General features: G+C 43.0%; 1 protein-coding gene and 1 pseudogene across 5 annotated transcripts in view; both read left to right on the top strand.

Annotated features, from left to right (window-relative positions):
• SLAIN1 (SLAIN motif family member 1) overlaps nucleotides 1-3,021 on the top strand; it is a gene marked incomplete at its 5' end in the record, with an annotated part of 59,187 nt that extends 56,166 nt beyond the window's left edge. For all 4 annotated transcript variants that reach the window (XM_080799676.1, XM_080799675.1, XM_080799674.1 and 1 more), the window contains 2 exons: nucleotides 1-286; nucleotides 1,942-3,021. In XM_080799676.1, coding sequence (XP_080655802.1) covers nucleotides 1-286; nucleotides 1,942-2,017 — 362 coding nt within the window. In that variant the 3' untranslated portion in view covers nucleotides 2,018-3,021. The remainder of the gene's footprint in view (nucleotides 287-1,941) is intronic.
• Nucleotides 3,022-16,336: 13,315 nt separating this feature from the next.
• On the top strand, nucleotides 16,337-17,036 carry LOC308340458 (14-3-3 protein theta-like; annotated as a pseudogene). The gene has a single exon. The product of its transcript is annotated as a 14-3-3 protein theta-like (transcript).
• Nucleotides 17,037-17,366: the final 330 nt, after the last annotated feature.

Below are 17,366 nucleotides of genomic sequence, written 5' to 3'. Positions count from 1 at the left end.
TTCCCTCCCCAGGACAGCTCCAGCACAGAATCCACAGCGTGGGGCATTTCCCAGTGTCGGTGCGGCAGCCTCTGAAAGCCACGGCCTACGTGAGTCCCACCGTGCAGGGCGGCGGCGGCAGCACGCCTCTGTCCAACGGCCTCCAGCTGTACTCCAGCTCCGGCATCCCCACACCAAACAAAGCCGCGCAGGCCGGGAGCGTGGGCCGCAGCGCCCTGCCTAGACCTTCACTGGCAATAAACGGGAGCAACCTGCCTCGAAGCAAAATTGCACAGCCTGTTAGAAGGTACGAACCTTTGTCCGCTCCATAGCCGCTTTTGCAGTTTGAAATTGGAAACCACAGGAACCATGCTCCCTTTTGGGGTCTCCGGCACGCTGCCCTTCATGACCTGACCTTTGACCCCCCTTCCTCTGGAAAGTGCTGGGGCGGGGGGTATCCCTTCCTCCCTCCTCACTTCACTCCTGATGCACCACCTTCGCTTTAATTCTCCAGGTAAGCTCTGTCTCTGGGGCTTCCGTGTATTTTCCTTCCCCCCAGTAATTCGCAGGGCCTTTCCCCTCCATCAGGACTTCGCTCAGATGACCCCTCTGTCCGCAAGTGCACGTCCAGGGGCGGTTGTAGCTCCTTCTCTCCCCCCTCCTCCTTCCCCTTTCCCCCCATAGCATTGATCACCGTCTGAGGGACTACAGATTCTCCTGACTTCCTAGTTTACGGTCTGATCTCTCTAGAAATGGAAGCTTCATGGGGACGGGGGAGGGGGTGGTCATGAATATAAAACCCCAAGGCTAAGGACTGTGCCTAGCACAGGATAGAATTGTAAATATTTGTCAAAACAGTAATCTTTCATCAAAATAGGCAAATGCGTTAGGCGTATGCACGCACACCCTGTCCCCAGCCTGGCTGGGGACGGCGCCTTGGTGATCCGGAGCTGGGCCTTTGTTAGCTTATGCTGGTAAGGTGAGTGTGGTCCAGCTGGAACTTTTCTTCTTTAAAATTTCGGATTAGTTGCAAGGCACGTATCAGACAAGCTCATGGTCACGGTGTGCCCTTCTTGAACTGGAGATCTTGAAGTATTTTAGGTCAATGAGAATGGCACGTCAGGGATAGTTTTGGAAGAGCAGACCGTGGAGGCAGTAACCGCAGACCACTCCCGACCAGGAATGAGGCTGTGGGCGCGGGGGTGGGGGGTGGGTGGGTGTTGGATGGGTCACAGTGACGGTATGAAGAGGGGTGTTGTACGAGCAAGCAGTTTTCCCTTTCTGTGTTAATATGTGTAATTATTTTCCGATTAGAATAGGTGCTCAGATAAACAAATTCAGAAACTATTAAAAGTAAACAAAAGTGAGTGGACGCCTAACCCCGTTACTCACATAGAAAGCATTTTGTTGCATGTTTAATAAATTCCGGCTTATTCTCCCTCTGTAAATGCAGATGGTGTTACATTCATGGCAGAATAGAATCACACTATTTGATGGGTGTAGGTTACTGTGACCCTCCATTGGTCCTTGAATAGGTCTCCAAACTAAGCTCGTCTCATGGTGGTCACTGCCAGGCTGTAGGAGAGGACGTCCTCCCAGATTTAGGCCAACACTGGGTATTATGCTTTGCCAGTATGCTAGGCACATCTTTATTTGTAAGGCTGCAGATTTCTTCATGTGAATTTGCTATTTGCATTCAGGGAAGTACCCATTTGTCTTTAGACAGAGTTCATCTTTCTCTTTCTGGTTTGAAAATACCCTTTGTCCACGAAGGATATGTTGCAGTTCACATGTAACAACACCCATGGCAGTGAATGTGCTGAGAATGGCGTTTCCAGCCGCCGAGTGCATGGCGAGGATCCAGTGCATGGCGCCCGGCACGCTCTGGAACATGCCAGTAGCTGCTGGCCAAGTGCCGGGACTCCTGGGAGTGTATTCACGGGTCTCTTTCCGTCCCCGCAGTTTCCTTCAGCCTCCAAAGCCTCTGTCTTCGCTCAGCGCTTTGAGGGACGGGAGCTGGAGAGACGGTTGCTACTGATGCGGTTCGACGTGCCCCTGGAGCACGGGAAAGGAGTGGAAATGAGGGTCGAGTTACCTAGCTGGCTAGGTAACTGTGAACGTCGGGATATTCTTTCCCTTCTGCATTTTAACATATTGACTGCATTGTTTTTCAACGGACCAAGCGCCAGAGACTAACGATTGCACTTAAATATTTGCCTGAGAGAATACCGCACCGGTCTGGGAGCCGTGGTCGTGGTATTGTGACACTTAGATCTAGGGGGGTTTTGTAGAACTGCTGTGTACCTGAACACTTTGAGAGGATTGGGATGTATCGATAATACTTTCTTTGTCATGAGTTTGTTAAAGTAACTTGTTCAGTTTACTTACGTGTTCTAAACATCTTCCCATTACATGTTCGGTATTTTAATACATTGCATATTTACAACTAGGTTCTATAATTTATGCTTTGAAGTTTACTTTTTTATAGTTTACAGGAATTTTATTTTTTGTGCCTATTTCTTTTTACACCTATGTGAACCACTATGGAACAACTTAAATTTTGTGCCATAAAAATATTTTTGTGGTAAGGTACTATTTTTTTAGCTCTAGGGATAGATCAGCAAAAACCCACCATACACTTTGAAAGACCTAATTTTATGTTGAATGAGCACAACCTGAGCTGAAGCATCGCAAGGAGGTAGCCAGTTAGAGGCTCTTGTCGTTTTCTTTGTTAATTTATTGTCATACCTGGGTTTCCGATTTATAAAGGCATCACGGGCTCATTGCACTTAATACCTGCAGTGTTTGCTACTGTGCCATGATTGATTTTCACTACTTTATTACAGAGGATGAGAAACTGTAATGTTTTATTAACAATGCTTCTGGAAATGGATGCATTTTAAAGCAAATAAATCTTTTTGATAGACCTTTTACAAAACCCATTTGCACTAATGAATGCTTTCTTACGGTATATGACTTAATATTTGTTACTGTGTACACTGCTCTTTTGGAATGTTCAGAAATAAAGACTATTTCAGCAGTATCAGGTCACGCATGGTTGTGCAGCATGAGCAGTAAAACACCATCTCTGTTTCACTGTCGTGAGAGCAGTATTGCTGCTTTGTTCTTAGGCAGACCATCTATAGCTGACACTCATGTTTGTGAAAACTGTTTCTCCAGAATACTCCTGGTAAGAATGGGATGTTTTGGTTTTGCAGTGAGGTGTAGGTCCCTTTTAGAAAGGCCGTCAACTCAGGTAGCCTCTTGCCCAGAAATGCTTGCGGACGAACACCGTCCGTGATGAACATTTCATGGGGGTTCGATTTGAAGTATCGTCCCAGTATCAGCACACTTATTCTCCGTTACGTCTGATGTGTGTTACAGGAAAACTTTTCACCTGAAGGTACTAGGCAAAGGTTTTAATGTTAAGTATTAAAAATAGAAACTTAGATAAAATCCCATCCAGAACAGCTTTAGTTAACTTGCCAAGGAAATAAAATGTGAGCTAGAGGAGCTGTGAGATACTGAAGAGGAAGGAATATTTTTTGAGCACCACTTCAGTGAGAACTGTCCTAGAGATTTCGCATACATTTGTCTATTCCAAACCACCTGCTGCTCTCACCATTTACAAAATAAACACACTGAGTCCAAGGTAGCATGTTAACCTTATACAGACGTTTCGCTAGCCGTAAAGCTGACTTAGGAATCCAGGTTTAGCGGATCTCAGAAATCTGTTTTCCCCACTGCTGTGCTCTCCTCCTACGAGCACATGTAGTTAGTACATTTTTTTAAAAAAATGGGTTTCTATTCTGCTAAGGAAATTAAAAGACTAAATATCATTTTCAATTTAAATCATTTCTATCCAAAAAAGTCTGTTCAGCTCTTGGGATGATAAGGAGCTCCGTGCTTTGGATCTCACATTCTAGTTGGCCAAAGACACAGTAAACGATCAAGTGAGTGAATCTCAGTGTAGATCCCTACTGCTCCATGAAGGGAACAAAAGGTGCTCAAAGTAAGGGGGGGAGGGGGTGCGGTCGTTAAAGCAAGAGAAAACTCGAGACCCGGAGAGCTCACACTATTAAATGTCACCTGCCTAGATCTTATGAAGGACTTGACCCTTGTAGACTTGGGAGATGGAGAGTTAGTCCTAAAGTTACTTCACAGATTCTTCCCCTGGAGTTCTCCAAAACACCAGCAGCCTCTCGCATCAGCATCTCGTGGGAACTTACTAGAAATGGAGATTTCCCACCCCTCCCAGGCTTGCTGGAACTGCCCTCCTGATCCGAAGAACTTCCTCCAGAACCACCCCTGCAAAGGCTTAGGATGGGGCAGGCCCGGCGAGCTGGAGGAGGAGCAGAAAGGCCGGCGCGGCTGCATGCAGATGGACAAGGAGCACAGTAGCAGAGAGGTCAGGGCGCTGTGGGCCGCGGTGCGGAGTTTCACGGTACTCTGCAAGGGGAGCTGCGCCGTTCTGAGCATCAGAACTCATGATTTGACTTAGGTTTAAATAGATCACCCTGGCATTTGGGGGAGAATAGACTGGAAGATGACAAATGTAGATTAAACTGTTTCAGTAATCCAGGCAAGAGAGGTGGAATTGGATCAGAAGGATTGCAAGGAGGGTAGTCGAAGTGGCCAGCTTTGGGGTATATGTGAAAAGTGGAGCCGTCAGGATTTCTTAATGGACTGGATCTACTCTGTTCACAAGTGGAAACAAGCCCTTCGGGCTGGCAAGCAGAAGGGTGGAGACAGGGAGGGCTGGGACTGTGGCGGAGATCCGCAAAGATTCTAGATGGAGAAGAGGAGTAAGGACTGGGAGCGGGGCCCGAGGGCACTTCTAGCTTACACGAGTTCCTGGTTCCCATGGCTTGGCCTCAGGCAGGGAAGGACCTCTGAGAGCTTCGTATGTGGAGGGGAATCAGAGATGGTATTGGGTTAATAGAATTGAGCAGAACTTAATCTGTACTAGTTGTCACCGTGTAACCAGTTACCACAAAGCTTGGCGGCCTCACACAAGCTCTCAGAGTTGCCGTGGGGCTGGAGTCTGGACACAGCCCAGCCACGTCCTCAGGTGTAGGGTCGCGCCCCAGACTGGCCTGGGAAAGAATCCGCTTCCACGCTTACTCACAGGGCTGTGGGCAGGATTCATCTCCTTGTGTGTGCCGCTGAGCAGAGGCCACCCTCTGTTTCTTCCACAGGGCCCTGTCCTGGGGCAGCTCCCAGCACTGTGGCTGGCTTCATCAAGATGCCCAAGTGAGAAGCTGCAGGAGAGTGAACCAGAAATGCGGAAGGTAGCCTCTCCCAGCTTAATCTTGGACACAATATCCCATCACTTGGCCATATTCTGTTGGTGGGAAGCAAGTCACTAGGTCCAGTCCTCCTTCAGGGTGAGGGGTTTTTATTATTTTCTTTCCACCTGTATTTTTATTATTCATGTGGTGATCTGGTTGTTCTAATAACACTGAAAACTCCATCCTTACCCCAGTTTTTCTGTCATAGAGCAAAGGCCTTTGTGTGTATGTGTCGATTTCAACGGTCTGTTCTTGCAGAATCCCAGAACCGTACTTTTTTTAAACACTGTAGCCTTATAGTAAGTTTTGCCAAACAGCAAAGCCATCTTGCTATCATGTTTTCCCTTAGGAGTGTCTTGGTTATTCCTGTCCCTTTAGCTTGTTCAAAAATACACATGGACTTACAGTCAGTGACATTTCAGAAAAATATCCTGTTGGAATTTTGATTGGAATTGCATAGAACTTAATCAGTTTGGGGGAAATGGATTTACAATATTGAGTCTTATAATCCATGAACTTGATCTAGGTCTTTTATTGATTGAAGAATTCTTTCATCTCTCAATTGTGCCAGGTGCTCCATGGAGCGCTTTTGTACTCTTTGCCAGATTAATTTCTAGGTATTTGATATTTTTATGCTATTGTGAGGGATATTTTTAAAAATTTCATTTCCAGCATTTTCTTGAATGTTTTATTCAACCTTAAATTTATGTCAGTTATATATAATTTATTGCTAGCCTTTACTTACATAGTCAAATATATGAGAGTGAGTTTTATTTCTTCCTTTCCTGTCCTATCTTTGCTTTATCTTGACTGTAGTCGTCAATGCAATATTAAATACAAATGATATTTTTCTTTTTGCTAATTTCAAAAAGAAAGCTTTTTTTTTACCATTAACTTTCAAATTTGCTAAGAGCATTTTTAATTACAAAAGTGAATTTTAGCCATTTTTTTGCATCTATTAAAATATCTCTTCTAGTCTCAATATGCCAACTTGATGATTGATTTTTTTTTTTAATATGGAATCAACCATGATTTAGATATGAATCCAAATTGGCCTGGACATTTTATTCCCTTTTAAAGACAGATGGATTTGATTTATTAATGTTTAGGATTTTTGTCCAATTTTTTGAATAAAATTGATCTGTAATTTTTCTTTTCTTTTTTTTTAAGATTTTATTTATTTGACAGAGAGAGAGCATGAGAGGGGAGAGGTCAGAGGGAGAAGCAGAATCTCCGCTGAGCAGGGAGCCCGATGCGGGACTTGATCCTGGGACTCCAGGCTCATGCCCTGAGCCAAAGGGAGTTGCTTAACCAACTGAGCCACCCAGGAGCCCTGATATAATTTTTCTTTTTTTTTTTTTTTTAAAGATTTTATTTTTATTTATTTGTCAGAGAGAGTGAGCAGAGGCAGGCAGAGGCAGAGGGAGAAGCAGGCTCCCTGCTGAGCAAGGAGCCCGACGTGGGACTCGATCCCAGGACGCTGGGATCATGACCTGAGCCGAAGGCAGCCGCTTAACCAACTGAGCCACCCAGGCGTCCCTGATTTTTCTTAATTCTAAAACCTGATAGAGATAATTTAAGATAATATTAGACTCATAAGATGACTTGAGAAGTACTTTGTGTTCTATCTGGACAAACTTGTATAATATTGGAATTATTTCTCCTTTAAAAACAGGTGATAAATCTCAGTGGTGAAGCCATTGAGGCCTAGAACCCAGGTCATGTTTTAAAAATCTGGTGTTGTCTACTTATTGTACTTCCATAAGCATAAGAAAACCTACCTCAGTGGTGGACATCTACACCACTGCCAAATTTTGCTTCATGTCTTTTGAGGACGTAGGATTTGGTGTATATATATGTAGATATGTTTTATCTTTCTCACAGAGTGAAACTGTTATTGGAAATACTCATTTTTTTTTAATGACTAGGAATCTATTTTTCTGATATTAAGTAGCTACAATAGATTTTTTAATATTTGTAGGATATATATTTTTTAAACCTTTGCTGTCAGACATTTATCATTGTTATATTAAAATAGTATATAGTTCACTTCTTAACCTAGTATAAAAATCTATGCCCCCTGCTTAAGCATTTAAGCCAATAGTATATAAAATGACTGACATATTTAAAAATAAGTTTATGAGCGTTTGTTACATCTGTTAGCTTTCTCTCCTAGTGGTTTGAAAACTATACCCTAATGCTCTTCTGCTATTAGGAATTAAAATTTTCATCTTTCACCTATCAAAGAATATTAATCTTAACTTTTACCATCCTTGTAGGCAACACAAGGACATCATTACATATAATCTGGTATCATCCTACACATTAGCCTCTTGACACCTAATCTCTGTATAGGCAATTCAAGTCTCAGCCAGAGACTGGGAAAGAAAAATCATATGTAGATTTGCGGGCTCTCTGAAACTGAGAAAACAGAGTTAGCCATATAAACAATGCAACCAAAATAGGAGATGCTTGTCGAGTGCGTAGTCCTGGTGACTTGGGGAATTTACTACAGGGCACCCCAGGACCTCTTCTACACAAGGCCACTACTGTCAAGACCAGGTGTAGCTGACCTCCCTAATACATGGAAACAGAGCCAGATAAAATAAAGAGACAAAGGAAAATGTTCTAAATGAAAGGACAAGACAAAAATCATAGCAGAAGAGCTACCTGAAACAGATATAAGCACTGTGTCTGATAAAGGACTTAAAGTAATGGACATAAAGATACTGAACTTGAAGAAAGGGTGCATAACCTCACTGAAAACTTCAGCAAAGAGATAAAAAACATAAAAAGTAAAGAATTCAGTAACTAAATTAAAATTATATTAGACGGAATCAGCAGTGGGTTAGAAGATGCAGAAGAAAGGATCAGTGATCAGAAAAAGTAATAGCAACCAAGATGAGCAGCTCAATAAATAATTAATATAAAATACGCAAATAGGTTAAGGGGACTCAGTGACTTCACCAGGTATTACAACATTTGCAATTTAGGGACCTTAGAAGGAGAAGAGTGGGCAGAAAACTTGTTTGGAGGCATAATAACTAAAGAGTTCCCTACTCTAGGGAAGAAAAAACACATCTAGGCCTCAGAAGCACAGAGAACCTCTAAAACATTAACCCAAGAATGTCCACACCAAGACACATAATTAAAATGGCAAAAAGGAGTGATAAAGAGAATTTTAAAGCAGAAAGAGAAAAGAAGAAAGAGTTTTATATAAGGGAAACCCCATAAGGCTATCACCTGATTTTTCAGCAGAAATTTTGCAGGCCAGAAGGCTGTGGCAAGATACATTTGAAGTGCTGAGGAAAAAAACCTGCAGCCACTAGGACGAGTACTCTGTCCAGCAAGGCCATCATTAAGAATAAAAGGACAGGGGTGCCTGGGTGGCTCAGTGGGTTAAGCCTCTGCCTTCTGCTCGGGTCATGATCTTAGGGTCCTGGGCTCGAGCCCTGCACTTGGCTCTCTGCTCAGCAGGGAGCCTGCTTCTCCTCTCTCTGCCTGCCTCTCTGCCTATTTGTGATCTCTCTCTCTTTCTGTCAAATAAATAAAATCTTAAAAAAAAAGAATAAAAGGAAAGATAGTTTCCCAGACAAAAGTTAAAGGAGTTCATCACCACAGACTTAGCCTTACATGAAATATTAAAATTCTTTGAGTGGAAAGGGAAGAACATAACCAGAATATGAAAGGAAAAAATTTCACAGGTAAAAACCGACATTAATAAAAGTAGTAGATTAATCAGTCATAAAGCCAGTACGGAGGTTAAAACACAAATAGTAAAATCAATTATATCTATAAAATCAGTCAAGGGGTACACAAAAAGATGTAAAATATATACATAAAATATGGAGAAGGGAGTAAAAGTTTAGTGCTGTTAGAATGTGTTCAAACTTTAACCATCAATTTAATAGTTACTGAACTTGAACACAAGACTGCTATACACACATGACACTATACATGAACTTAATGGTATCCTCAAATCAAAAAACCTCTAATGGATCCAAGCATAACACTAAAGAAAGCAATCAAACCACAATAAAAGAAAGGAAAAGAAATGAACTGAGAAGAACTACAAAAATAATCAGAACAATTAACAACATTGCAACAAATACATACCTATCAATAATTGCTTTAAATGTAAACAGACTGCATGCTCCAATCAAAAGACACAGGGTGACAGAGTGGATTAAAAAAAACCACGACCGGGGGCGCCTGGGTGGCTCATTGGGTTAAAGCCTCTGCCTTCAGCTCAGGTCATGATCCCAGGGTCCTGGGATCGAGCCCCGCATCGGGCTCTCTGCTCGGCAGGGAGCCTGCTTCCCTTCCTCTCTCTCTGCCTGCCTCTCTGCCTACTTGTGATCTCTGTCTGTCAAATAAATAAATAAAATCTTTAAAAAAAAAAAAAAAACCAAAACCACGACTGGTCTATACATTGCCCACAAGAGACTCACAACTTAGATCTAAAGATCCATGTAGACTGAATGTGAAGGGCTGGAAAAACATCTACCATATAAATGAAAGTAATAACAAAAAACAAATTGGGGTAGCAATATTTATGTTGGAAAAAAAGGTACTTTAAAACAAAAGCTACAACAACAGACAAAGTTAAGTGCAGTGTGCAATGATAAAAGGTATAACAATTGTAAATATTGCTGCAGTCTCTGCACTGGGCATGGAGTGTGATGCAGGGCTCCATCTCCCAACCCAGAGATCATGACCTGAGCCAAAAACCACCGAGCCATCCAGATGCCCAGAGATGCAGAACTTCTTAACAAAACCTTACCAAACAGAATCCAAAGATATATTTAAAAAGTACTTACCAGGGGCACCTGGGTGGCTCAGTGGTTTAAAGCCTCTGCCTTCGGCTCAGGTCATGATCCCGGGGTCCTGGGATGAAGACCCACATCCGGCTCTCTGCTCAGCGGGGAGCCTGCTTCCTCCTCTCTCCCTCTCCCTGCCTCTCTGCCTACTTGTGATCTCTGTCAAATAAATAAAATATTAAAAAAAAATAGAAAGCACTTACTATGATCAAGTAAGATCAATTCTAGGAATGCACGAATGGTTCGATATTAATAAATCAGAGGAACACAGATGCAAAAATTATCAACACGTTGGCAAAAACAATTAAAAAACTTAAAAATTCATTTACCACAATCAAGTAGGATTTATTACAGGGATGCAAGTGTGGTTTGCTATTTGCAAGTCCATCAATGTGATACATACACATCACATTAACAAGACAAAGGGTGAAAAACACCTGAATTGATGCAGAAAAACCACTTAACACAATAATACATGCATTCATGACAAGAACTTCCATGAAGTAGGTTGAGAGGAGACATACCTCCACATAATAAAGGCCATATAGGATGAACAGAAAGCTAAATCATATTTAATGGAGAAAAACAGAGCTTTTCCCTCAAAGACCAAGAACAAGACAAGAAAATCCATTATCACCAGTTTAATTCAACACAATACTGAAAGTCCTAAATGTACCAGTCAGATGAAGAAAAAAGTCATCAAAATTGGGGGGGAAAAAAAGGCAACTGTCATTAAGCAGATGACATGGTGCCTGTTTTATAAACAAAATTCAAACTGCTTCAAAAACTATTAGAACTGGGGCATCTGGCTGGCTCAGGTCATGATCCCAGGATCCTGGAATCCAGCCCCGCACTGGGCTCCCTGCTCAGAGGGAAGCCTGCTTCTCCCTCTCCCACTCCCCCTGCTTGTGTTCCCTCTCTCGCTATGTCTCTCTGTCAAATAAAATCTTAAACAAACAAACAAAAAAAACCCCAACTATTAGAACTGATAAATTCAGGAAAGCCAGAGGATATAGAATATACAGAAACATGTAATTTTTATACACTAATAACAGAGAAACAGAGATAGAATTTTTGAAAATATCCCATTATCAATTACACAAACATAATAAAACGCCTATGACTGGGGTGCCTAGGTGGCTCAGTGTGTTAGGCCTCTGCTTTTGGCTCAGGTCATGATCTCGGGGTCCTGGGATCGAGCCCCACATCGGGCTCTCTGCTCAGCAGGGAGACTGCTTCCTCCTCTCCCCCCGCCTGCCTCTCTGCCTACTTGTGATCTCTGTCAAATAAATAAAATCTTTAAAAAAAAAAAAAAACAACAACGCCTGTGATTAAATACTAACCAGCAGGGGAAGACTCATGCTCTAAAAATGAAAAAACATGGAGGAAGGGAATTGAGGAAGGATTGCAAGAATGAATACTGTGAAAATGGTCATACTACCCAAAGCAAGCTACATATCTGAAGCAATCCCTATCAAAATATAGCATTTTTTCAGAGAACTAAAAAAATAATCCTAAATCTGGTACCAAACCACAAAAATCCTCAGACAGCCAAAGAAATCTTGAGAATAAAGAGTAAAGCTGGAGGTATCATAGTCCCAGATTTCAAGAAATACTCCAAAACTATAATTTTCCTGTGTGTGTGTGTGTGTGTGTGTGTGTGTGTGTGTGTGTATGTGTGGGTAATGTTACTGGCACCAAAAATAAACACAGATCAATGGAGGGAAATAGCCACAGAACAAACTTAAGCTTAAATGGTCAATGAATCTAAAACATAGGGGGCAAGGATAGGCTATGGGGAAAGATGGTCTCTTCAACACATGGTGTTTGGAAAACTGGACCACTTTCTGACCCCTTACACAAAAATAAACTTAAAATGCATTAGAGAGGGGCGCCTGGGTGGCTCAGTGTGTTAAAGCCTCTGCCTTCAGCTCAGGTCCTGATCCCAGGATCCTGGGATCGAGCCCCACGTGGGGCTGTCTGCTCAGCAGGGAGTCTGCTTCCTCCTCTCTCTGCCTGCCTCTCTGCCTACTTGTGATCTCTGTCTGTCAAAAAAATAAATAAAACCTTTAAAAAAAAATGCATCAGAGACCCACGTGTGAGACCTGAAACCATAAAACTGCAAGGAGACATTTGGCAGTAACTACTTGGACATAGGCCTTTGCAACTCTTTTTCTGGGTAGGTCTCCTTAGGCAAGGGAACCAAAGGCAGAAATCAAATACTGGGACCACACCAAAATGCAATGCTCTCGTACAGCAAAGGAGACCCTCAACTGAATGCAGAGACAACTTACTGAATGGGAGAAGACTTGTGCAAATGCTACATTCCATAAGGGTTGAATATCGAAAGTATTGGAAGAACTTTTACAAGTCAACACAGAACACCACCAAATCATCGGATGAAAACATGGGCAGATGCCCTAAATAGACATTTTCAGAGAAGACATACAGATGGCCAACAGACACACGGAAAAGTGCTCAACATCACTAGTCATCCGGGAAAGGCAAATCAAATCCACAGTGTGGTATCAGCTGACAAGTGTCCGAATGGGTATAACCCAAAGGGTAGAAATATCAAAAGTTGCCAAGGGTATAAAGAAAACAGGAACCCTCATACACTGCCGGGCAGAATTAATTTGGGGCACCCTATGGGGAAAAGAGTCTGAATATTCTTTCAAAATTACAGAGTAATAACGTGATCCATTATTTCCACAGCCAGATACCATGGGCTTATCCTCATGTTTGGAACTTCAAAAACAAAACAAATTCCTGCCAAAAGGAATCTAAGAAGCAAACAAAAGCAGACTACTAAATACAGAGAACAAAGTGGTGGTCACTAGTGGGATGGTGGGCATGGTTTGGGGTAAAATGCATAAATGGTATCAAAGGTTGCAAGCTTCCAGTGAAGAAACGAACACTAGGTATGTGGAAATTATTGCATAGGGAATATAAGCAATAATCTGGTAATAACGATGTTTTGTAACAGCTGGCAACTATACTTATGATCAGCAGTTACTAGTGTACATAATTTTTACATCTTTATGTGTACACTTGGCACCAATAGAGCATGTCAATAATTCCATTTAAAAAGTCATTTTATATTGGGTTAAAGAGTGCAATATTGGAAGCGAGCACAGGTTCGTATCTTGTAAAAGGAGCTGTATGTACATAGAAACAGTATGGACAAATTATAGAAGTGGCAGTGCTTGGCAAATCCAGGACTGTCTCATTAACTACTCTGCAGGGTGCCAGGGAGTGTTGGAAGAACGAAGCTCAGGAATGGACAGGATGTAGATTTGGGATGTCCTTTTATCCTATTGAATGCATAAATGGAGAATATCATCGAATACTCTGTTAGCTAGGGTTTAATCCAGATCGCACAAACTATTCCAGGTGTTTTGAAGCAAAAAGTCTTTGATAGTAGAAATTAGCACCTACAAAATTATTGGAAGGACGGTTTGGCTGGGCCAGGCTGGGCCTCGGAGAAAGGCTTTCCTAGCACTGCCAACCAGGAGACAGGGAGGAGGTAAGGGACTGGGATATAGGGAACTGGAACCACTGGCTTCACTAACACACTCTTTAGTTTGGTCTGTGGATCAGGCTGCCTGCAGGCTGTCATCACGCCTTCCAGATCTGCACTAACAAAAAAATAGATTGACCATGGGTCTCGTGTGTCTCACCTGTGAAAACAGTGACCAGATAGGGGTATCTGTGCTCGTGCTGCCACGAGTAAAGCCAGTGCCTCTCTGACTGTACTTGTTATCAAAAACATGAGACTTCCCTGAATGCTCACCTTTCACTACAAGTACATCTGATCCATGGACTCTTGGTTGCTTCCAGAATCCATTCAGCAAGGAAGTCTAAAAGATGAGGTTTTTAGCTTTGTTTCTCTACACTGTAGGGAGAAATACCCAAAGGAGCCCCATGATCACCATGGAGATGACTGTATTCATCTAATGGACAGTAGAATGACTGGAAGAAAACAATTGGAGAGAGACAGAGAAAGTAAAATAGACAGGATTTAGTGACTTACGTAGGCTTTGGATTAAACAGAGCTAAGCCAATTTATCAGGTCGGACTGGAAAGATTCATTTAGTAAACACCATGTCCACTGACTGACTGGAGGGGAGTGAGGGCTGTGAGGTGCTCTCCTCCAGTCTCCCAGCAAGAAAAATTATTGGAGGCTACAGCTGGACCAGATCTTTTGCTACGGCATAACAGGTATCTCCATTTTCCTAGCTCAGATGCCATTTTCCTTATCTCACTGCTGACTGCTAAGCCAAAGACATACTGAGAGAGAAGACTGAAATCGGATCAACCAGATAGTTGTACACCCAGGTTTGTGGCATCATTAGTCATAGGAGCCAAAAATCGAAGTAACCTGAGTGTTCATCTGCAGGTGAAGGGGTAAATTAAATGTGGTATATACATATAATGGAATACTACTCAGCCTTAGAAAGAACAAAAATTCTGACACATGCTTCAACATGGCTACGACTTGAGTACATTATGCAAAGTGAAATAAACCAGGCACGGAAAGACAAATGTATGATTCTACTTAAATGAGGTACCTAGGTTAGTCAAATATAAAGTGATTGCCAGTGGCTAGAGAGCTTTTCACTAGGGGGTAAAGGGATTGAGCACCACATTGGGTACCCCAACTTTTAAGAAGTGCATCACAGAGACAAGCCACCAAAACATCTTGTTTTTGGAAATCAACTGTGTATATCCATGGGACCAACTCTGAGAAATGGCTGTTACAGGACTTTCCCCCTTGGCCTCACTCACCCCAGGGATCAGTGCAGAAGCAGCTGATTGAAAGGCACCCAGTCTTGTTTTCTTATCTTAAAGCATTGATCTGAGGACGAGGCATCTAATTTACCGCCCATGTAGGAGTCTGCTGGGGTACCCTCTGGGGAGGGTCATCTTCCCATTCTCCCTCTGCCATGCTCCTGAGTGCCCGTTTTTCCTGGGGGGGGGGGAGTTTTACATATATCTGTGCTCTGGTTTTTATGTCTGGAACCACAGATTTTATGGCTGTTGACCAGGGGAAACCCCTGACTGCTTAGCTCTACTGGCCAGGGGCCATGGATTCCTGGATCCAATGGGACTGTAACAAGTAGAGAAATAGTACTTTGGCAGGATACCACCCCTAGGGCACTGCACACACCTCAGACTGAAGCACCCCAGTCTTTCTAGACTAGGCACGAGGGGCAGATCTGGTTCGGCACACATCTAGGAACATACTGAGGTGTTCCTGGGGACAAAGGCTGGTGGGTGCCATCTTTGTGCTCTCCCTCTGCCTTACTCCAGGTTACCAGTATCTCCCAAAAAGGAATTTGTATACTTTCTGTCCTCCTGATTTGCTGGCTGCCATCTAGGGAACATGTGTGTACCACCTGGTTTTGGTGGCCAGGGAGATTTAAGCCTGTGATCCCACAGACTGTTTATATGTGCATACTTTAAAAACTGCTTCCTGAGGATCAGGTCTTGGCAAAGCCTCAAACATGGGAAACCACTAAAAACAATACCCTACTTGGGCAATCACAGAGTTTTGAGAGACAACAAAGAACTAGGGCAGAGGTATACAGTAAGTTCCATCTCCTGCACAAGGCCACTACTTCAAGACTGGGAGAGGTGGCTATTTTATCTAATGCACACAACCCAACAGAGGCAATCAAGCAAAATAAAGAAACAGTATGTGTGTGTGTGTTTTTTAAGATTTTATTCATTTATTTGACAGACAGAGGTCACAAGTAGGCAGAGAGGCAGGCACAGAGAGAGAAGGGGGAGGAAGCAGGCTCCCTGCTGAGCAGAGAGCCTGATCTGGGGCTCGATCCCAGGATCCTGAGATCATGACCCGAGCCGAAGGCAGGGGCCTAACCCACTGAGCCACCCAGGTGCCCAAGAAACAGTATGTTTTAAATCAATGACAAGATAAAACCTCAGAAAAGGTCCTTAGTGAAATGGAGATAAGCCATTTACCTGGTAAAGACTTCAAAGTAATGGTCATAAAGATACTCATCAAACTCAGGAGAATGGATGAACATAGTGAAAATGTCAACAAAGAGATAGAAAATACAAGAAGGTACTTAATAGAGGTTCATAGACTTGAACAGTATAAAGCTAATCTGAAAAGCAGATCAAAGTGGTGGGACTTGCACTGTGGCCATGGATATGTGGTCCTCCTCATGACTCCTCCCGATCCAGGTCATTGCTCGCCCTCACTCTCCTCTCCCCATTCCCATGGAGAAGATGGAGCTGGTACAGAAGGTGAAGCTGGCAGATCAGGCTAAGCGCTATGAGACGTGGGTACCTGCATGAAGGCTATGATTGGGCAGGCACTAAGCTGTCCAGTGAGGAGCACAACCTGCTCTCAGTGGCCTACAAGAACATGGTCAGGGGCCACAGATTAGCCTGGAGGGTCATCTTGAGCATGGAGCAGAAAACCAACACCTCTAACAAGAAGTTGCAGCTGATTAAGGACTATTGGGAAAAAGTGGGGTCAGAGCTGAGGTCCATTTGTACCACGGTGTTGGAATTGTGTTTAAGAGCCAATGCAACTAATCCAGAGAGTAAGGTCTTCTATACGAAATTGAAGGGAAAATACTTCTGATACCTTGCTGAAGGTGCATGTGGTGATGATCGAAAACAAATGATAGATAGTTCCCAGGGAGCTTACCAAGAGGCTTTTGATATAAGCAAGAAAGAGATGCAACCCACACACCCCACTTGCCTGGGGCTAGCTCTTAACTCTTCTGTATTTAACTATGAGAGCCTTACTAACCCAGAGCTTGCTGCACCTGATACACTGCAGAACATGATACACTGAATGAAGACTCCTACAAAGACAGTACCCTCATCACACACTTGCTTAGAGACAACCTAACTTATGGACCTCAGCGCAGGAGAAGAATGTGATGTGTCAGAAGGGACAGAAAACTAAATGTGTACAGGGTGTCGTCCTTCCCTTCAAGAAAACTTTTTTTTTTTTTTTTAAGATTTTGTTTATTTATTTGACAGAGATCTCAAGTAGACAGAGAGAGGCAGGCAGAGATGGAGGGGGGAAGCAGGCTTCCGGCTGAGCAGAGAACCCAATGCGGGGCTCAATCCCAGGACCCTGAGATCATGACCTGAGCCAAGAGCAGAGGCTTAACCCACTGAGCCACCCAGGTGCCCCTTCCTTCAAGAAACCTTTTTACTCATCTCCAATACTTATTCCATTTGGATTTCCTATAGCAAAGAAACCTATTCATGTGTATGGAATCAACTGTTT

This window comes from Martes martes, assembly GCF_963455335.1.
Source record: "Martes martes genome assembly, chromosome: 3".
Taxonomy (NCBI): Eukaryota; Metazoa; Chordata; class Mammalia; order Carnivora; family Mustelidae; genus Martes; species Martes martes.
Note: the sequence above shows the minus strand (reverse complement) of the source record. Positions and strands in the feature narration are given on the sequence as shown.